This window comes from Phaenicophaeus curvirostris, chromosome 3, assembly GCF_032191515.1.
Source record: "Phaenicophaeus curvirostris isolate KB17595 chromosome 3, BPBGC_Pcur_1.0, whole genome shotgun sequence".
In the NCBI taxonomy this organism is placed as follows: Eukaryota; Metazoa; Chordata; class Aves; order Cuculiformes; family Cuculidae; genus Phaenicophaeus; species Phaenicophaeus curvirostris.
The window spans coordinates 73,035,390-73,058,573 of record NC_091394.1 but is presented as its reverse complement, the minus strand read 5'-3'; the positions used below and the strand labels follow the sequence as shown (position 1 = coordinate 73,058,573).

The window sequence follows — 23,184 nt, the reverse complement described above, 5'->3', positions numbered from 1 at the left end:
GATGTATGTTATATTGCTGCTCAGATAAACATGTAAACTAAAGCAATTATGATTATGAAGTTGCATTTATTTTTCCATAATGGGGCCCTTAAAGTCACACACATTGGGAATGAGGCCATACCCATCTCAGTCTCTTACAAGAGAGCTTTTTACTGCATTACATCATTTAATATGTAGTTGGAAGTTCATTATCTGACACACAAATCATTTACTCGCAAAACTCTGTAGCTTTAAGAGGATCTAGGGAAAAGCTAGGATGATCAGTGCTACAGAATGTAAATATATATGGAAGTGCGTCTTGAGGACTGCATAGCTGAGGAAAATGGCAATGGAATTTAGGACCTCCCACTTCCAATTCACTCTCCTTATTATGTACTCAGTAAGTAATAAACGAGCTGTACTACAGACTATTTGATGTTAGCTCCCTGGTTTGAGTCCAGATACTCATGGATGAAATCCATATTTTGGAGAAAAACATCATATGATTGGGATTTACTGGCAGTAATAGCAGAAGCAGTAAGAACTGCATGTGCAGAGAAATCATTACCTACTCTGAGATGCAGAAGTCCTTTCAAAAGGGGTGAGAGGAATACAAAGCGAGTGATATCTGTGTAGCAATTGGAGTAGTTTATGTCCAACTAATGAAGTAAGAAAGTCTGCCAAAAATGCTCCATGCTTTTTAGGACACGTGCTCCATGACGTAGGTAAAATCAGCTTGAATTACAAAAGTTCAAGGCATCTGCTGAGTGAGATAGCTAATGCTGTGTGACAAAGTCCATTACTGCTGTCCAGATCAGTCCTATATTGCCTTCATTTGATGTGCTTTGCGTGTCAGTAACACGATCAGGACTGGCTCAAAAATTTGCTCAACTATTGTTTTAATTTAGAGAACACACTAACAAAAAAAAAAGTACCAAATATGAGGAATATATATGTATTTTTAATACATTTATGTAATTTTTATGTCCATGGGTAGATAAGCAACATGCAGAATCACAGTTTCATAATTTAAAATACTTGGTATAGTTATAGGTTAACTATTGCCAGGCTTCTATATTTGAAAAGCAAATGCTTGTGAGATGTACTATATGCAAAATCAGAAGTGACATTTCTTCTATATTCTTTAAGGCTTTTCAAGTAAGATTTAGTGACAATATGTAATTAATTTGAACAGCACTTTAATAAATAATTTGTCAACTTTCACTTGACAAATCAGAAGCAAGAAAGGTCTCACTATTGAAACAGTCTACTATTAAAACTGCTCTGTGATTGGCACTGAAATGCTTATAGATAATAAAATTAAAGTGTATCTAAAATCAAAAAGAAGACATTTTTATATGTTAATCTCAAACATTCTGATCATCCTTAAGGTCTAAAATGGGGTAAGTTTGACAATTTCTAGCTCTCCAGTAAACTGTCACTCAAATGGCAAGATTAATCTGGTAGAGTAAATGAGGATTACCTGTACGATTAAGATACAAGAATTATTTATTAGAGGCATGAGAGGTCTGTGTGCTCCTAATTTTTTGCAAAGGAATATGAGCTTTAACTTGGTATACTGCATGAAGCATGTCTTTATTTCTTTATCCTTAAAGCGTTTTTTAATTTGTAAAACAGTTGATATAAACTGAAGCAGCAAAACTACTTAGTTATTAACTGTTGAATAATTTTCTGTTGAATTAAAGTGAGAAGCTTAAGTTAAGGGAATAATGCACGGCTTTAAAAACAACCCATCAGTACCATTTTGCCCTCTGAAGACTAGTAATGATATAATTAAAATATTCCATTTGCTATCACTAAGGTGATTCAAATTTAACTATTTAAAAGAATTCTTCAATTATACAAAGCATTTTAAGAAGCTTAAGAGTATCTTTTTTATTGGTGTACTTTTGTTTTATTTTTCTGATGATGTTCACTCACTTAATTGGCAGGAAAGCATTCATGAATAAAGCAGAGACATATGTAGACAGTTGGGTGGAGGTACATTTTTTCCTCATTCTAAAGGTGCATTTTGCATAATTTTTAATGTACTGTTGTCTGTTACAGATTTTTGATAAAAAACTAGCGGTGTAAATGAAACCAAAGATCTTGTGTCAGTGCTTTCTGAGAAACAAAGAATAAGTTCTGACAGATTGGCAAATGGCTTTAGACATCTTTGCTGAATTTCTTTTAAAATTTAATTATAGAAACTTCAGAAATTACTTTTCTATTTAATACTATATCCCAATTATGCTTTCTTATTTAAGGTGATGGTTTTAATTGGTTAAAATAACTTTTAGCCCACAAAATGTCTTTTCTTTATGCCTCTTATGCATAAGTAAACATGCATAAGAGATTCTGCTAAAAAGAAAAAAAAATCAAGCTTACACATTCACTCGATATTCTTTTTGTTGTTTTCTCAGCCTGTTTACTAGCTTCTTTTATAACAGTAGTCAGCAGCTGTCATCTCTTTCTTTGGTGCACAATAAAGGGTTAGATTTTTCCCCTTAATAAAATTTAATGGAGATTTCAGAATCAAATATATTTACTAAGCAGTAAGTTTTTAAATTTTGTTTTACTTTTAGATTAAGGTTCTAGAGTTGCCCAGGGAACTCAAACTGAAAAAAAAAAAAAAAAATCACTATTAGTAAAATTGATGAAAATCTATTGGTTGGGGTGTAGCAGGCACCTATTACAACACACACCATGTAGGTCACCCCTCTGATCCTGACCTATAGGCTATGAAAAGACCTGCCACCTGCTCCACAGCTAAGCAATAAGATAAACTTCTCCTCCTCACCTTCCCAGCTTGTCCTTCCTAAAGAGCCTGTATCCATCCGAGGCACTGCCTCGGTCACACAGGATATTCCACATCTCCTTTTCAAAGAATCATAGAATTTCTTGGTTGGAAAAGACTTTTGAGATCATCAAGTCCAACCATACCCATGCACTACTAAACTGTATCCCCATGCACTTCATCTACCCATCTTTTAAATACCTCCAGGGGCAGCCTCTGCCAGCAATGTCCTAGATCTGCAACAGTCCACTGACTTCCAAGTTCAGAGCCAAAACTCTGTAGCTATGTATTTTCTGAGGGGGGCTATCATGTGGGACAAGTCAGCACACATCCTACATGCAGAAGATATATTGGTATGCAGATTTTAAATGCACAGTTTTCTCAATATGCCCACATAGTGACCAAATATCTCAATTCAATTATTACATAATCCAGAAAAGCAATCTCTGTCCTTCCTGTGCCCCTTCAAGATCACTACCACTAAGGGCACTTTTTTAAGCTAAAAAAATTGAACAGTTCTACTCCTACACACAGCATCAAGGATGTTTCACAAAAAATGTTAGAAGTTTAAAACAGTGTAACTAGAAAAAGACCCTTATAATTTTTGTACAGTGTCCTTGTTCTTGAGGAAGAATATCATTTTTTATGTTGGGGAAAACTCCTATTCTTTTAGAAATAACAGCATCTGCAAAACCTGAGTATGCGATCAGAGGTGTCACATACAGTTTCTTTATTAAAAATAAACAAACAAAACAACCTTTTACTTGATTGTCACAACTAAAATGTTAAAAGTACATCTTTTCATTCTTGGTTTTACCGAACAGTTTTCAAGTTGGATTTAGAGTATTCTTTCATTACATTCTCCAGCTTCTTGTCTCATGTAGGTTTCCTGAAAGGTCCTCATGTTGACTCTCAGTCTGCCGTTGTCTGAAAAACTTGTGATAAAATGCTCCGAAGCAGATGGATATTATCGAGCAGCAGACTGAGCAGATAGCAAATATTGCAACTGAATGAGTGACATAAAACACAGTATGCCAAATACTGATAAATATATCAGACTAAATTAAAGTTTTAAAATCCATTGAAGTAATCTGCAGTTCTAGCAACCAGCAAAGAAAGTGCAATTAAGGCTGCCAGTGAAACTACAAAACACCTGTCCCTTGGGGACCTCATCAAACCCTGAACGTTTCAGACTGCTGGTTATATGGTGCAATTCTTCAGAGCAATGACATGTAAAGTCACTCCCGAGTAAGGCCTGTACAAAGAGGTATTTGATATTTTTCATTATTAAGTAAATTATGAGCTAGAAAAGCAGCAAATACTTATCTTTGCTTTTCCTTTTTCAGAAACATACTTTAACACAAGAACAGATCCTACTGAGTCACATATAATTCAACCGTGCTTTGTTTCTGGAAAACAGGCCATCAGCTTAGTTTGCTCTCTTCCTGGCTATTCCTACTGCTATTCTACCTCTCACATTTGTATCTTCTCTCTCCTCACTGTTCTTAGCCCAGATGTTTCTGTCCATTTTATTCAAGTATCTCCAGTTTCCAAAAACTTTCCCTATTCTGTTTCTGGGTTTTTGTGCTCCAACATTCTGCTAACAGCTAAGAGAAAAATGGTTCTTCATTACACATGCCGACTTTTTGTCCCTTACTCTTTCCCAATGCAATGGAGCCTTATTAGGATTCAGCAGTGAAGTACTGACTATTTTTACTGCTGAGGTTTTATATGTATTCTGAGTTTTATAGGATACATATGCAAGGAAGAATTATTAGCTTAAAATTCCTGTATCCTTAGATTCTTCTAAAGAAGTACCTTCCTCCAAGTACCTTCCGGAATGAGGTTATTGAAGTGCATCTTCATGACTTACACAACAATTTCAAAAAATGATACCTTGCTCAAATATTTTCATAAGATAACATTGTTCAAAAGGAAAAATAAAAGCCTTATGAAATAAAGCACATCTGGAAGGTTTTTGTTTCTGAGCAAAACCAGTACCTTCAGGCTCCACAAGTACATTATCTCTTCAGCTATCATGAAAAAATATTTGAAGGACAAGCAAAGTTCAGGAAGCTTTTGCAGAAAACGTAGATCCCTAAGAATATTTCTTACCTTCTCACTATTTAAGTTTGTGCACTCCATTTTTTTTCTAATTTGCAGAGGATAAATCTTTTCCATTCACACCTTGATGTATTTATTCAATCCAGAACATAGAGGCTACATCAGTTTATTTTGAATGTTACTGAACACTTTTGTGTAACATACGGACCCAACTACTAAGGATTTTAGTTGTACTTAAATGTAAGTATACCATATGTTACAATTAATCATCATCCATCTGCTGCTTTTATTAGTCTCTCAAAACAAAGGAATTGGTGGGGATTAGTGCTCTTATTGGAGCCAAGGAAAGCACAGAAAATGCATTCTATATTATACATTCTGTTTTTAAGTCTGATCAGCTGCTTACATAGATTGAGTAAGCAACACCTTGTCATTTGTAGATGAATCCTACGAAAAAAGCCTGGGTGATAGAGCCCAGATCGTGTCGTGAGGACTAAAAATACGACATTGAACTTGCAACAACTGTGTGGCCTATTAAGGAGGGTGGCCCAAAGAGCCATCTTGTCTACCCAGATGAGACATTCTGACGTCCACTCTCAGTACAGCCTTCATAGTGTCTCTGGGGCATTCAGCATTCATTCCTTTGGCTTGAAAGCTGTTGTACCCCTGAAGATGCTACTTAACACCTAGCCTGTATATTTGATGAAGACTTTCCAGAACATACACCACAATTTCTATGCACTGCGATCATCCATATCATCCATGAAAGAGACGCTGCCTACCTCCACTTACTCTACTGTCACACTGGTGAATTCATAAGCTGCAAGGGGAGCAGCACTGGTGAAGAAAGGTTGAACAAAATCCACAGCCCCAATACCAACCAGAAGCGGCAGCAGCCCTACCCCATCTGCCACCAGCACATTTAGCTAACAATACTTCTTAATTTTGTAATCCATAACTATATTACACTGAAGCAGAACATGGGGTGGGCACACCAACCCAGAGCACCAGATCTGCCCAGTCACATCGCTGCCAGTGCCTCTTTCTCCTACAGAGCAGAGGATGTGTTGCTTTGTGTAGACCTTAAATTTCAGTTGTGCTTCTTTCCTGGGGCCTGTCACAGCTCCTGTCAAACTGCCTGTTTAAAAGAGAAGACAGAAAGGACAGAGCATAGACAAGATGCAAAGCTGCCTCTAGTGCCACTTCTGCATCAAAGCACTGGTTGCAAACCAAATTCCCATCCTCTTGGTGCTTTAGCTTTGGTGCAATATTTGCACACATGTAAATATAACAGGTTGTAAGAACGGCACAAAGACGCACAAGGAACACCACTGCATCATTGCATTTTATATTCCTTCTTTCTTTTAAAAAACTCCTTAGTCATGGAATATTTAATCAATTTATGGTAGGCCTGCTCTCCCTCTCGCTGCCACCCACCTCCTTCAGCCCATGCCAGTGGGGTGGCACAGAGTGCGGAGGCTGGGACTGGGGCAAATGCTGCAGCTCAGAGCAGAGATCACCACTCTTATCTGCATCCTGCCCTACCCGGCTGCTGGGGCGACAGCGCAGCACTGTGCAACCCGACTCCACATCACTCCAGGGACTCCTCCACATCCATCATTTTCAATGGCAAGCAAGCTTTCCCTTATAAGAATATTGTCCACACATTATTGCAGACCACTAGGTAGTTTCCCTTCCATCCACGTGAGCATCCCTAATCTCAATCTTGGAAAAAAAACCCAAACCTACCAGCCCTCAAAAGAAACAGCGGCTGAAGAAATAGATGTCAATGAATTGCTAGAAAAAGAAAAAAAATGCTACTTACATACATATCAACTCAAAAGTAGCGGTGCTAGTCTGTAGAAAAATGTAATTCAACAAAGAATTTAAAAGGTAAATTCTAAAAAAAATCTCTCAGTTCCACTTGATCATTTTTACATACGGGGAATTTAATTAGTATTTTCAAATAAAGTTTTTCAGAAGTGTTCAAGTTGAACTGCTAAAACACTGAGGATAAATTTTGTTTAGAAACAACTTCATTTCATAAACTGTAAAGCTTCGTCTGCTTGAATAGGAGTAAGTTGTTGAAGAACTCCTGTTAGAGTAAGACCCTGAAAGCATATAAAATAAGTTAGTAAACTTATTAATACTAGGAGTTAAGAAGTAAACAATTCAAGTACCAAAAAAAAAAAGTGACTCAACAAATTTGCCACAAATTAAACTGATTTATTACTTTTTGGCAAGTCCCGTACAGCAGGAGCAAGGATCTTTCACTCACTATATTAAAACATTACTTCGCTTTATACAAATTGTAAACATCTCCAACAGGACCAACTGTTGGTATGGGCATTCCACAACTCTGGCATCTCTTCTCTGTCTGTTAATCAAACAAGAATGAAAACCCAATAAACCAAATGACTTTTTTCTCAGGTTATCTATAAAATGCAGCATGTGCGTTTCATACCACATCAACTCTAAGCAACACGGAGAAGAGTATTTCTGATCATTATTATAGTGAAATTCATAGTGGCATTAGGAATAAAGACATTTTTTTCCACACTGTTGTATCCAAGTCTTTTTTTTTTTTCCAATTAAAAACATTGTTTTGTACAATCAAGGCAGTAAATCACATTCTACAGTAAACCAGCTGCTATAAATACAGCTATATTTGCAATATCATATCAGATAAATATGATGTAAAAACTCCTGATCTGGTAAATACGTTGTTTTCCTGGCAGGCACCAGTTTAGAGAAGTAATTCAAGTTCTGCTTGTCCAAAACCACCCACTATAACTGTTTCATTTTTTTCCCCTCCCTCTCTCTAAAAGTGCTTTCAATCAGACAATCTGATCAATGAAGTTAACCATAAAGTCTCCTCCTTCTTAAGTAAGAGCAGACTTTTCTTTCTAAGTCCCAAGAAGGTCAATTTGCTGGTCAGCTTTACTGAAGGAGTACAAGATGCACACTGTTAAATCACAATCCTAAAATCAAGGCAAAGGTGTTTAAACCTTGACTTGAATCGCTTTCCTCTAATCCAACTCATCAGCCCTAACATACCAACAATTATCATGGTATTGACTAAGGCTCTTTTTTTAAAAAAAGTATCACTTCAATTGTTAAAATACAATTGCATTACAACTTTGGTTTCAGTATGCTGCTAATTTTGGAGCCACATGTACAGTGACTTAGACAAAAATCTACATTTGTAATGTAAAAGTCAAGTCATATTAAAACAACCCTGCCTTTCAAGTCTCTATGCATCGTAAAGAGCAATGGAAAACTTGATTCTTCTGCAGATCATCTTTAAAGTTACTGAAAAAAACCTAAGGCGGTTGTTTTTGTATCCATATGCAATCAGCTATTTTAAGCATTATAAAGCATCACACTTCAGAACACATAGCGCTTAGATCAGCAGAACCATAAAGGAGGAGCTCAGATGAGTTTCAATACCTGGAGTGAGGACATTGAGGAGCTATTTGTAAAACTTCTGTGTTATCAAAATGCAGAGATGAAGGAACATGAAGGATGCACAGGACAATTCAACTGCATCAATTTTACAGTGTATATTCATAAACAAAACTGCTCCTTCCTATGGATTCAGTACTAGGAACAGCATTGAGCATTCAGATCCTGTCAACTGCAAAAAAACCCAAACTAAAGTCCTCAAACCTTGGTAAACATCCTTGAGGTTCCTTCCAACCTGACATTCTGTGTTTCTATGAAATTAAAATGATTGTGCAGTTCCTTCAGCCAAGCAAGATACTCTAGTACTGGGTTTGCCTCCTGCTCTTCTCTGCCCCAATAAAGAAGGGGATCCCTACTGCAGCGCTAAACCTAGATCCCGATAGAACCAAAGAAACACTGTAGAGGGTATTCCAACCATCAAAATAAAACCAATTATTTTAAATGCCTTAACTCTCCCATGGTCATCACAATCTGCCAGAAAAAAATGTAACAGGAACCTTTAGGTAATCTTAATTCTTCAGCAAAAATGCTGATTCACCAAAACATTTACGACTATTCTCACTGCAGCACGGGATGAAGCTCTACTAAAAAAAAACTCCAATCTACGCAGCCAGCATTTTAGAGAAGATCTTCTAAACATGAATAATACCAACAAGTTCAAAGTAGTGTTGTGCGGGTTTGGTTTGGTTCTGTTTTAAATTACAAGCTATTTCTGATTTATAGTCAAACCTTGCATGTCTTTTTTTCATTTTTAAACCACTCCATTTAGTTTTTTTACTTTCCAGTCTGTCTGGAGCCCAACACATCAAGATGCAACTGTTATCCATGGGGATTTATGACTTTTGTATGCTAGCTGCCATTTTCTGTAGCAGCGTCTGTTAGAAGTTTTACAGAATTGTAATGTTCTCCTAATCCATAGGCATGTCTCATGTACCTAAAAGCAAAGAAGTCACAGAATTAGTGTTCAGTTTAGCTAAAACAATGTCATGCCAAACATTAACAGCACTGGAAGACAGCTTTAAAAAATGCAAGTTTTAGCACAGAAAATATATAAAGTCATTAAATAGGACAGTATTAATAAAGGGTTTTTAATTCAAGTGACTTCTAGGTACAGACTGACAAACTCTGAAGAGGAAAAAAAGAGTTTCTTGCTGCACTGAAGATCAATTTCCCTATTACTTTGTAATTATCTAACAGGCAAAATGAGCTTGTAGCATTTTATAAAGCAGTGACTGAATCACACTTCAGATTGTCAACATTTTAAGAACTCAAATTACAGTATCTTTAAACTTAGTGTGTCAATCAAAACCATTATTTCTGACCTGCAAGATCATTTTTCGGGCAGCATTTCAATGTCAGATAAATAACAGAAAACAAAAGAAAGGGCGAGAATCAAAGCTGAGCCTTCTGCTATAGAAATAAGTACAATAATTTTAAGAGGGGACAAAATTACATACTTACACAAGTATTATTGGTCTGCCTGAATATTCTTCACCAACAATAATGGGAGGGGAATCCATTTGCACTACTTCAATAGGTGTTTGCAAAATGTGTGACAAAGCCCTTAGCTTTAAGGCATAAAAACAATTCAATAACAAGATTAAATCCAGTGTAGGGAGGAGAGAGTAAGACATAGCATTTAGTTTCAGCAGACATGAGTTCAGCCATAGCATTTCAAATACCATTAGAAAATAAGCCGTATTGAAATAAGGAAAATTACTTTAAACTTGTCATACTTTTATTGAAAACAAGTTGTTTTAAATTAATCATTGTTTTGATGATCCAACACAGGTAACACTAGGCTAGCATCAGTAATTTGGTAACTACTCTTTCATAAAACAATAAATAAGACAAGCTGAAATAAATGCTTTCTCAAGCTCAAGTTCTGGTTTACATTAAAAAAAATCTAATATTGTTTTGCTTTAGTCAACTTTGTTACCATTTTAAGTCTGCATAATAAAACCTTTTCTCCTTAGAAAGTCTTCCCCCACTCACATTGTCAGTCCTTCTAAAGACATTTAGAACTACCGAATTTGTTAACTTGCATGTTATCAAATACATCAGAACAGTGGTACGTCATCAGAAAACTACTACTTTAGGAAAACAATTTGTAACCATAAATAAAAGTTCTTGATAAACTAGTTACAACTATGTTCCCTTATGCCTTCAGGTATGCTTTCTTAAGAAGCCCTTTTTTGAAGGTATATTCACCCACCACTTCAGAATTTCACAAATAAAAATTATCCATACGACACTTACTTCCAGCTGACCACCCCATGCAGCTGTATTTGCTATATCATCACAGTATTTTTCAAATTCCTCTGCAGGGAAAGAAAAGACAACTTTTAGTACAGCACTTATTTAAGAACAAGCAACTTAAAAATACTGGTTGTACAATGAAGAACTAGAACCTGAATTATACAGGGAAAAACTATGTTCACTGAAGAGAAGGAAAGGAAAAGAAAACCACACTATCAGAGACAATAAATCATGGTCCGTTGTGGGACGTGACACAGATAAAATGATGTGGTTGGGACTGCATGGTATTTACAAGACCTTGAGGCAGAGCCCAAGAGGCTGAGTAACCAGGAAAGGTGTGATGAGAACAAGACCTGGTGTCAAAATCGCTGTTAGCATGGGACAAATAACAAGTTGGCACTCAGTCTGCTCACGCACTGGCCACATGAGGGGCAGGTGATGCTGATAACCCTCTTCTGCATCCCTGAGGAGTATAAAGAAGCTGGCTGGACATGTGAGGGTCAAGAAGCAATACATGCACACCTTTGAACTGGTGGATACCCTAGAAGGTGCAGTACCTACCAACCCTGATCGTCCGAGCACCATGCTCCATCCCCTTCTCCTGCTTGGTGATTGACACCAATTCATGAGTTGGTAAGCTGGTAAGTTTTTTTTGTAGCCAGGTGTAATAGGTTATGGTATAATAGTGTATTTGAATAATGCATATTTGATTGAACCATGATTTAGTAGTCCTGTCTTTGCACAGTGGTATCTATAGACAAGCCTAATACAACCACCAGAAGCCAAAAAAGCCCCATAAATGTTTTAGAAAGAAAAATAAAGACTAAGGACAGGAATAAAAACAAGTATGAGAATAAAAAGAACTACAGGTTTCTATTTCATACTTTTTATTCAAGGAACTGTTAACAACAAGCATGAAATTGCATACAGTATTCTTCCTGCCAAGTTTCAGAGGGTGTTGTTTTACAACTCTAGAAAAAATATGATAGCAAGAAGTATGTTCAATTCCTACATTATCTAGACATCAGGCATGTTTTTAAAATCTTGTAACTGTACGTAGTTCAGCTGTTGGGTTTTTTGGGGGCTTGGTTGTTTCTGATTGTCTGATGTTTGGTTTTTTGGTTTGTTTTTTTTTTAATTTCCAAATTAGCTGCCTTGGTTTTAACCTCTAAAGTATTCCAAATTGTTCCTTTGTTAATAGCTAAATAACTCTTTTGCAAATCATGTTTTGTAGTAACCAAGCTTTCAAATTTATAAATTACAACCCTGTAGGCTTCTGATCTCTATAAACAGATTCTGATAAAGGAAAAATAGACTTCCTGAAAACTGTTCAGAATTGGTTTCCGTACATTCCACTTATAGAAGACTTAAGAAACATAAGACAACCACAACTCCCTACTGCTCTGCAGAACTTCATTCAGTCGTCTCTTGGGGCACATTTATCCTGTGACAATTATCTCTGTCAACATGTGAAAGATGCCTCCTACTTCACAACAGTCCCCAGTCACCAAATGAAATCCATAGCAATAACTTAAATGATTGCAGCTATAAGTTAAAAAAAATGTATAAAGTCATTTGAATGGTGTTAAAGACACGTAAATACATATACTCCATTCAACTGTATTTACTCAGCCTACACCATCGCTTTACACTAAGCGCCTCTACACTTTTTAGTTTATTCTGCTTATAAGAAAGACCTAGAGTAAACAGTGAAAATAAAGGGTAGAATGAGAAAAAGCATCTACACAAACTATTATAAAATTGATTTGCTTGAATTTCACACTCATGTTTAACAGCTTTCTCCTATGTAAACTGAAAAATCCAAAAAAGCATCCCTAACCTGGCAGACAAGCTGTTTATAATACAACTTAAATCACACCCCAAAATATGACCACAATCTAGTAACCAGAAAGTTCTGTGGTTTTTTGGTTTTTGGGTTTTTTTTAAAATAAGGAATAAAGTTTGCAAGATTAAAACTACGAAGATTCAGGTGCACCAGGTTTCACAGTGGATCGTGGTTCTGTGTTCCATAGAACACGAAATCAACAAAGTAACAAAGTTCATGTAATAGGTTTAGTCTCAATTCAGCTGTAACAGAGTTTGAGAACTACCAGAAATAGTTATAACAGTTATTAAATTCTCTTATGCCACAAGTCTTACCTCTGCTATACATGTCTCCAGTATTAGGGTTTGTAAGAAATGGCAGGAAGTCATCGAAGTGACTTTGCATGTACTTTGCTGTTTGGTTCCTCAGAGTTGTAACAGTCCAGGAATTTTGGCGATCCTTGAGCTGATCTTCAATAGCTCTGTACATGCAATGGCCATCTGAAGGGATCTGTTTAATCTCTAAGTGCCTTGCCGCCAATAGGGAGGCAAGTTTCTGACTTTCAAGATGTCTAGCACCCGTTAAACTTTCTATCTCGGCTTCAGCTATCCTCTCCTCTCTTTCTTTCTCCAAGGCAGCTTTTTTTTCCTTAGATTAGAAACAAAATAAAAATAAAATGTTAAAATTTAGAACATGTCTGTACACCTCTTAGAATCGTAGAATGTCTTGAGCTGGAAGGTACCCACAAGGATCACTGAGACTAACTCCTATCCCTGCACAGAACAACCCCAACATTCACACCATCTGTCTGAGGGCATTGCCCAAACGCTTCTTGAACATTGTAAGGCTTGGCACCATTACTGCTTCGCTGGCAAGCTAGTGCTTGCTTCTAACTCTTCTTAATGTATTCTCAGTGCATTGGTACCTGTGAAATGTTCTCCCAAATCAGTACCACCAAGTCTTGGACACCTCCTAAACTCAAACATTACGAATGGCAAGTGACCAATACATCCTAACTGCCTCTGACAGCACACCCAAGATTATGTGACAAAAGAAATTTTAATTATAGCAACTTGCAAAATAACATTTTACAACACCTGTACAAGGCCTATTAATAGAAGTAATTTCTTGAAGAGTATGTATTTCACCACATTGAAAAACAACTCAAGTATAGGAATTCTAATTAAACATCAGAAAATATTGCTCTTTCATAATAAGCGTGAGATGTAACACTTACACATAAGATTGCATAACGGAGCTCACGTCATGAAACAAACTCCTCAGGCTAGGTACTATGCATCATAAAAGACTGCTCTTAACGTAAAGGATGGATAAGAATGCACATAGAGAATACAAAAAAGGCTGTAATAATACAACATTTAAAAATTACTTTTAGAGAATGCTTTGTAAATTTACACTTAAGTTAACACGGGAATAAGTCAAAGTAAACAAGCAATAAAAAAGGAAGTGGTACAGAGAACGATCTTTTCACTTTCACACTTACAATTCACCAAAAATCAAGGCCAGACCAGTTTAAGTGACCACAATCTAGGAAAACTAGACTACAGAGTTTCTAGTTTTCCTAGCTATGGTGCAATGAATTAAGAACATTCTTTTATCACGCCTGTTACAAAGCAGCTCTGCAGTACTGATCATGTAACAGGGGATGGACTCTGCAATAAAGCAGTGCTTCTCTGTCCCTGAACCAACATCCATTCATGCAGGTACAGTAAGAATGCTAATCCATCGCAATTTGTTGTGTGAAGCTTAACAAAATTTAACCCTAATGGCCTGAACATCAAATAGTGTTTCTTAACAACTCAAAAATTCACAATAATTTCAATATTTATGTTCTTTTGTTAACTGTGTAAAGTTCTACTACTTGCATACTTTCCACATAATATTTTTCCATTATTTTAATTAAATTACTTTATTTCTTTATTGATGTTCTTAGTGAAATTCCTTTAGAATAATCTGTTCTACATAATCTGTTTCTTCTGGCTCCCATCTCCTGACTTATTCTGATTCCTAGCTCATGGCTGAGGGTAAAAGTGCAACTACTTATAAAATGCTTACATATCTCTAGTTAGTAGCTTTACTGATTTTCAAGGCACCCAGTATGTACGGCATCAATACCAAGTTAGCCAGGTAATTCACTTGGGAAAATTATTTAACTTTGGTTATTACAGTTAAGTGAATATAACTTCAATGAAATATTTGCAAAATTATAAAATCTTAAGTCATACCCGCCTCTTCTGCGCTTTTGATATTCGAGGATGCTGAATTCGTTGCTCTGCTCCTTCAAGCTCTAAATTTGCAAGCCCATCAGCTATAGAATCTGTCTAAAAAGAAAAAAAGTTAAATTTTCTTATTAGTATAAATGATAACCGAGATGCGCATCTCCTGAAATAGTTCTAAGTTCTGTTCCTAAGTAATTCCAGGATATAATTATTAAGTTTAAACACAACAATCTGTGTATACTGCAGATCCTGTCAAAGCCAAAGGTAAAGCGTTTCACATCCCAAACCACTGTCATGCATTTTATAACTATATTTGTAGTCTCACCAAAGAGACAGTTATGAGCTGTGCATCTCAAATTTAATCTCTGTGTTTTCTCACAAGCTTCTACAAGCAAGTGTTAACACAGCTCACTGGCTGAAAGGAAAAGCCTTCCTCACCACACCCAAAAGTGCAGTACCCGAAGAGGCATTATGAGGTTCTGTGACAATTAAAGCGGGAGAAGGTGCTTTGTTCCACATCAAAGCCTAACCAGCATTTGGAAAAGACAGGGAGTTGACACTTCTCAGGAAAAGTAACAAAGCTAGCCTTGTGATAGGAACTACAAGTCAAAGAAACAATGTATCTCAAACCAAAATCCTCCCAGGCAAAGCTTTACCCAGGACAAGAACTTTAGCTTGACAGGTCCTCCACTGTAAAGTTCTGACAGCTCATTTAGCAAAATAAAACAAACTCTTGAAACTAAGATACAAGTAAACAGAAGTATTATGTTTAATGCTTATGCATCTAATTGTTACGAAGTCAAACTCTCACAATTGAAAACATTTTTTTTCAAGGATTCTCAGCAGATGCTTCTCAACCAACTCTATTTTCCCTAGAAGTTATTCAGAACTGTTTTCACTCTCATTTCAAAGCACAAGTACATTCTGCTTGACACTTTGTTAGAAAGAGTCAGGCAGACAGCTTTTTGCTTGTTTATTTATGAGATTTAAACAGCCAATAGATACAAACTGTTCATGAAATACTTAAGGAGACATATGAGCATGGAGCATTAACATCATTCACAGACAATTGTATTATACCAATTTAGCCCATAAGCTCTACACCCATTTAAGTAGGAGAAAGCATATGAATAGGCTACTGAGCTACAACAAAAAAGTACGACTGAAAAATGCTCCTTCTAGCAATGCCCACCCACCGAAACAGCTCTTTCTTTCCAAAGATGAAAAGAGAGGAAAAAGAGCAATAATTTAAAGTCTTACTTAATTATAATTTTTAAAAGTTAAAAGAACCCCTAACACAAATTGTATCCACACAAATTCATTTAAAGTTAAGGTACCTACCTTATTCTCCTCAGGTGAATCTTCCTTCAGCTGCTTTAACTCCTCCTTGTGCTTCTGTTCAAGTTCTGCCTCTAGTTTGGCAACTTCATCAGCCAGCTGTTTTCGTCTCTTTTTATCATTCTTGGGAACAGCATTTTTCATGCCTTGAATTTTTGCTGTTAGAGAAGTAGCATAATAAAACATTATCTCTAAACATAGATACTCCACAGTCATTGCAGAAATAACAACTGCAAGTCACACCCAAAAAGTTTATAAATGTTAACATATCAGTATGTTTTAACAGTTTAGCTATGAAACTGCCCATTAGGATCATCACATCTTAAAGCAGCTGTATTTTTCTTAAGAGATACAAGTGTTCTATCTGAAGACGGAAAAAAATGTGCTGGGTTACTACTACACTTACAAACTTCATCAACACATCCTATCTCAGCCTGTTGCCTTCAAAAAGGCTATTCGGGCATTGAGATCTCAAATTCTGTCACAGGAAAGATGTGTGAAATTTTAGTCATGCGAGCAACAGACTGGAAGTAAAAACAGAGTTCATCTGTCCTTAAAATAACATTTCTAAAACCAAAAAGGGTATTCAAGAAGAAAAACCCTTCAACTTGCTTAAATTCCGTAAGTATTTTTTTAGGTTGTAAAACAAGGCTCCATTTCAGAGAATGGTTCAGGTTGGAAGGATCACCCAGTTCCAACCCCCTGCCATGGACAGGGATACCTTTTACTATATCAGGCTTCTCATAGGCCTGTCCATCCTGGCCTTGAACACTTCCAGGGATGATGCTTTCACAACTTTTCACAACTTTTCACAACTTCTCTGGGGAACCTGTTCCAGTGCCTCACCACCTCCATAGTAGAGAATTTTTTCCTTAAGTCTACCCTCTTTCAGCTTAAAGCTTACCCCTTGTCCAAGGGCTACAGGCCCTTGGAAAAAGTCCCTCTCAAGCTTTCCTGTATATCCCTGTTAAGTCCTGGGAGGCTGCTACTAGGTCTCCCTAGAGCCTTCTCTTGTCTAGGCTGAACCCCAACTCTCTCAGCCTTTCTTCACAGGGAAGATGTTCCAACCCTTGGATTATTTCTGTCCCACGTCTAGACCTGCTCCAACAAGTCTGTCTTTCCTGTGCTGAGGACTCCAGAGCTAGATGAGGTACTCCAGGTGGGGTAGCAAAATAGTGTGGCAGAATCACCTCCCTTGACCTGATAGCCACGCTTTTGATACAGCCCAGGAAACAGTTGGCTTTCTGGACTGTGAGTGCACATTGTTGGCTCACATCTGGCTATTCATCCACCAATATGCCCCAGCCTTTCTCTGTAGGGCTGCTCTCAATCTCTTCAGACACAGCCTGTACCAATACCAGGAACTGCCTCTACCCAGGGGATGGACCTTACACTTAGCATTTTTGAGCTTCACGAGGTTCACATAGGGCCACCTCTCAAGCCTGTCAAAGTCCTAGCGAACTTGCTGAGGTTGCCCTCAATTCCACTGTCCATGCCCGTAACAAAGATGTTAAATGGTGCCACTCCCAACACTGACTCCTGAAGTCCTTATCCACTGAGTGGTCCATCCATCAAACCTCTGTCTCTCCAATTTAGAGACAAGGATGTCCTGTGGCACAGCATTGAATGCTTTGTACAAGTCCAAGTAGAAGACATCTGTTGCTCAAATCGCAGACTTCCTCAAATGACAGAACAGTTTGGTTCAAAAGGGTGTCTGGAGGCCATCTAGTTCAACCTCCTGCTCAAAGCAGGGTTGAATTCAAAGCTACATCAGGTTATGTTAATTCAGATTGATCTGGAATTTATTCAAATGACTATGCAAAGTCTCCAAGGACAGACATTCTGCAACCTTTCTGGGCAGTTTTTTTCCAATGTTTAACCATTCTCTTAAAGAAAATATTTTCCCTGTTTCCTCTCATAAGGGTTTTTCTTGTTAACAATTGCAGCCATTGCCTCTAGTACATTCTCTACACTTCACTTTGAAGAGTCAGGCTTCATCCATTACGCAGTGGAAACTACAAGAAGATCCCTCGTAGTCTTCTTTTCTTCTATCTTGCAAACACAGCTTCCACAGCCTGTGCTGTTACCTGAGCACTCCCTGGTAGCTCTCATCACTTGAGTATTCACTGTTTTAGAGCTACAGCAGCAATTACGGAACACCCTGCTTGCTATTCATCACTCATATATTTTCCTGTCCTACACGCTTGACTGTCAGAATTGAACTGAAGGTGATGATGATGATAATGAAACTTTTCATGAGGAGGCAGGAAGAATGCTCACATGGAGAGATATGTGTTAACCATTCAGCCTCACACATGTGTCAGTGTAAGTGATTCTGAGTGTGACAAAAACAGTTTTGTTCGTAAAAATTAACATAACGGGAGAGAAGGAAATCTAGGACTTAAGAGGCACACACAAATACACCAGCAGAGTACAAGGGGGAATGGAGTATGGAGAGAAGAATCATTATCTGGATGAGTGCTGGATTTCCAGAGGCTGAGATGCACCCTATGTTAATTCTTATGAACAAACTGGTTTGCTACCTGTCAAACAGCTAATCATTGCACATAACTGGAAAGCATTTTACAACTACGAAAGTGTATGCCTACAGATCACCTGCCTTTCCTAACAGGCAAGACCGAGGCTCTTGTCTTCCATATACCCACCCCACTTTCAGGCAGTGGAGCAGTGCAGTAAGATACCACCTTAACACCTTCTTCAGGGGAAAAAACACTCTGTTCCTCAGCCTCTGCCATCCATTGTGCCATGGGGTCCAGGTACCAAACCACAATGTTTGATTCCTACTCTTCTTTTTCATTTCAACCAAAATCAAAGGAGAAAAAGGCATCTCAAAACAGTAAGTTCCTATAGATTTAATGACAAAAAACAGTCCAATAGCATCTCTCCTCTTATTTAATCCTCTGATAAAAGGCTGCAGAATGGCCTACTTCATTACATACTATAAAAGCCAAAAAAAGGAAAAGGCCTTATCAATATACCAGTAATGACAAGGGCTTAACAGAAAAGGTTACGATCAACTACAAAACTCAACCTTACAAAATCCAGCTACACGAACTACTTAATTATATTGACTGTAACTGAGTAGGTACATTGTGGCTCATGAACAGTTCATATGTATCACTGTAAGATCACACAGGCGTTCTACTGTTAGTGCTTTACTGTGAACAGACAGAACGTGAAAGTTCATTTCAGATGAACTGCCCTTTGAATGAACAAATCATATTACGGAATCAAGGAGTGGTTGGGGTTGGAAGGGACTTCAAAGTTTCCAGATCCAATGCCCTCCCACAGGCAAACTGCATCAGGTTGCTCAAAGCCTCATCCAAGCTGGCCTTGGACACTTACAGGGATGGGGCATCCATGAGTTTCCTGGGCAACCTGTTCCAGTGCCTCACCACCTTCACAGTAAAAAAATTCTTCCTAGTACCTAATCTAAATCTCCCCTCTTTCAGCTAAAAACCATAACCCCTCATCCTACCATTGCACTCCCTGATAAAGGTACCCTCTCCAGCTTTCCCGTAAACACCCTTTAAGTAACTACCTGTACAGCAAGGATCCTTATGCAGGCTTTTCAACCTAAAACGCTTCAGAAAAGCACCCCTCTTTTAACTCACAGGCAACCTAGCAGCGTGTCACGGCTCCCGGGCACCGCCAGGCTCCCACGATGACATCAGGGCGAGCCCGGCGGCCCCCTAGACGCCCAGACCCGCACCTTGCGGCAAAGCTGCTCCGACACCGCCGCTGACACCTTCTTCGCTCGCGGCGCGGGGGCTGCTTTGCCGAAGCCGAACGCGCTCGCCACTCTTCCTCCCCGCCTCTCCGGGCTCCTCCCGCGGCCGCCCGGGCCTTCCCGCTTCGCCTCCGGGTCCTCCCCGCCACCTCCGTCCCGCGGCAAGGCGGGCGGGCTGTCCCCTCGCCGCCTCTCCTCACCCTGCAGCTCCCGCTTCTCCTTGCGCTGCCGCTTCACCAGCCGCTGCAGCGGCCCCTCGGCCTCCGCCTCCTCGTCCCCGGAGCCCTCCATGAGCGCCGCTCTCCCCGCGCCCCGCGCGCGACCCCCGGCGCGAGGCGGGGCCTCGCCGCGCTTCCGCCCCGCCTGGCCCCGCCCCCCAGGGGGAGCCCCGCCCCCCAGGGGAGCCCGCGGAGCGCGTTGCGACTTCCCAGAATTGTTTGGGAGCGTAAAGAGCTGGGGAGGGGCTGTTTACAAAGGCCTGTAGTGATAGAACGAGGCGGAATGGCTATAAACTGGAGAGGGGCACATTTCGACTAGAGATGAGGAATTTCTTCGCTGTGAGGGTGGTGAGGCACAGGCACAGGTTTCCCAGGGAAGCTGTGGCTGCCCCCTCCCTGGAGGTGTTCGAGGCCAGGTTGGATGGGGCCCTGGGCAGCCTGATCTGTGGGAGGTGTCCCTGCCCGTGGCAGGGGGGTTGGAACTAGGTGATCTTTAAAGTCCCTTCCAACCCAACCATTCTATGATTCTACAGTTCTACCATTACAAAAAGTGGAATATTTTTAATTTAAGCTAAAATAGAGTTAAGTTTCATCTAAGGTATTTTTTTTTTTTTTTTAAAGTTAGACAGAATGTCTCTCTGACAGCATGTTTCCTTTCAAACTTTTTTTTCCAGACACTGTTCATTCTTTGGAGACGATAACATCTTGTGTTCAGTATGATCTGTTTTGAACAGATGTCTCTTCTTCTTTAATCACCTCTGTTTGCAGCCTTTCCCTATCTCAAATGCAAGGTCAGGCAGAGATCTGACTCCAAAGTTCCAAATTAGCAAGAGTTTTGACTGTTGTGAAGTTCATAACATTAAAATTAGTCCTTGGAAAGTAATAGACTATGCATAAGATTTCTGGGAAAATTTATACATATGCATATAAGTAGGAAATGGATTCTGTAACCAGCTTTTGTGTTGTTGCACACGATTGATGGAGATCACTCCCTCATGTTGCCCAGGCCCGATAAAGGATGCTTGCTTTCCAAAACTCCAAAATAGGTCTTAGTGAGTTTATTTGACGGCTTTTTTGGTATCACAACCACAGGTGAATCCTATTGAAGAGGAAGGCTAAAGATCAGAAAGGAATTGGTTAGGGTTTTAACTTCTGTGCAAAACACTCAGTGCCCTGCATGTGCAAGTTTTATACCTGAAGTTGCCTAAAGCTACCAAAAAATACCCAGAAAGTCTCCTGGTTGCCTAAGCTGTGACGTGCGTGATTCTCCACAATGAAACTGTGTCTTATGAAGTAAAAATGTAAATAATTTTTAAACTTTTATATCAATACCTGGAAACATATTTTTCCTTTATTTCTGCCTGTGTTTTCCAACCTGTTAGAATAAAACAGATCATAGACCAGCTAGTGGGGAAAAAAAAAGTCTCATATAAAAAGAAGGAGAGGGGGATGGTTGGCTTTTAGACAGGAAAATAGGTTAGCACTTGAAATCACTAGAGTGGGTTTATAGATATTCCTGTATTCTACCAACAGATCCAGAATAAGGACAAATCTGGGTTAAATTTGTTTTGACTAATGTATGTATGTGCTCCGTAGCAGTTTGTCAATGACATATATTTGTCCACATACACACACACAGATATATGTGTATATATATATGAATATGATTCTATGATTCTATTTAATACATGTTCTTAAAATGCAGCATATTTTAAAATAATAAACACTGGTTTATACTTTCTGCATTGTAGTTTCTTTTAGAACTTTATAAAATTACAGCAAAGGAAAAAAGTTGTCTTTTTACATAGCAAAACACTGTAATTAGATGTTGAGACATATGACCCAATCCCATCCTTCAAGCAGGCTGAGCTCTCCAGTGTTCGGGAGACTACAGGCTTAAATCTTGCAAAAGGAAAGGTAGCACAGGCTGCTTCCCTCTACTGCAACTATCCCCAGTGAGGTCCCTGTAGTGCCTACTGATTTTATTCCAGACTTCTGCTATCTTTAGCACCAATCCAAAGCAAAAACAGAATAATACCAAAAAACAAATAAACAAATACCTCAGGTGACCAAATGCTAAGTGCTAAGTGATGGTGAAGACAGGCTGATCAACGTGACCTTAGAATATGTTAGCCTCATTTGAACAGCACATCTCAACACAGTTGAAGTCAAAATTAGGTGGGAAAGAGATTTTAGAGCACACTAAGTACAGGGGAGAATAGCAGTATGATAAATGCTGGCGAGGTCATGCTGCATGGCCAGCTAAAGATGAGTTTTCTTTGCTGTTATGCAACCTAGACTAAATGAAATCTGTTAAGAAGAGGACTATCCTTGGTAGCAGCATGCCACAGGCTCAATGCATCCTTCACGAGGCCCCAGTCCTGGCCGGCACGGCTTGTTACCAACGAGTGGTGAGAACCTGCCCTGTGAACTGCAGCTTTGTGCCAAACAGCTATTATGAACTGGATGTTTAATGTGGGATCACAGCAGAGGCCTTGAAAATATCGTTGAAAACAGAGGACTCAACCTTATAAACAACTAACTGATGGCCAGTTATTGCTTGGAAAAAGCACATGACAAGTTGTCAAAACAACCGCTTTGAGCATACCAAAGGCAAGCAGCTGCTGAGCAAGAGAAAAACAGCCAGGCAACAGGAGGAGGCATTTGCTACGAGCTGAGAAAATAACACTCACCAGTATCACAAGGTATGCGTATGGCTTGTGTGGTAGAGACCAAAGGCTGCAGGCTCTCTAGAAAACATCTTATAAAAGGAAAAAATTAGAAATGTGGGGAAACCATCATCATGGAGACCTGCAGTCGTGATGTCGTGATGTCTGTGTGGGTCTGTCATGGTTGCAAGTGTACCACCTGCTTTCCCCCCCGACCCCGTGCCAAGGACCTCAACACTCTCTCCTGCGCTGCTTGCTCCAGGAGACCTGGATAAGGTCATAATGAAATATAATGCTTAGAAGCCGAAATGGAAAAAAAAAAAAAAAGGAGAACTGAAATCTGAGGTAACTGACTGTGAAGCACTCTATCAAGGAGGTGATAAGTTCAGTGTCATACAAGTCTTTAAATCAAGACTGGAGCCTTCCTGTGGATATGTGTTACTTCAGCTGAAAATTATAGGCACGCAACATTTACTGACTTTCTCTCAGAATTCAAAGAAGTCCAACTGGATTACCATAATGGCCCTTTCTAGTATTAAAGTTACGACTTCATTAAGCTGGTTTCAAGAAACTTGAACT

General features: G+C 38.9%; 1 protein-coding gene across 1 annotated transcript; it reads right to left on the bottom strand.

Moving 5' to 3' along the window:
- Positions 1–7,045: 7,045 nt before the first annotated feature.
- Positions 7,046–20,074, bottom strand: OTUD6B (OTU deubiquitinase 6B). Its single transcript, XM_069854345.1, has 7 exons — positions 19,919–20,074; positions 15,971–16,125; positions 14,636–14,731; positions 12,725–13,037; positions 10,565–10,626; positions 9,767–9,873; positions 7,046–9,239 (listed from the first exon to the last, which is right to left on the bottom strand). The coding sequence occupies exons 1-7, from the start codon at positions 20,007–20,009 to the stop codon at positions 9,155–9,157; spliced, it is 909 nt and encodes a 302-aa protein (XP_069710446.1). The 5' UTR covers positions 20,010–20,074; the 3' UTR covers positions 7,046–9,154.
- Positions 20,075–23,184: the final 3,110 nt, after the last annotated feature.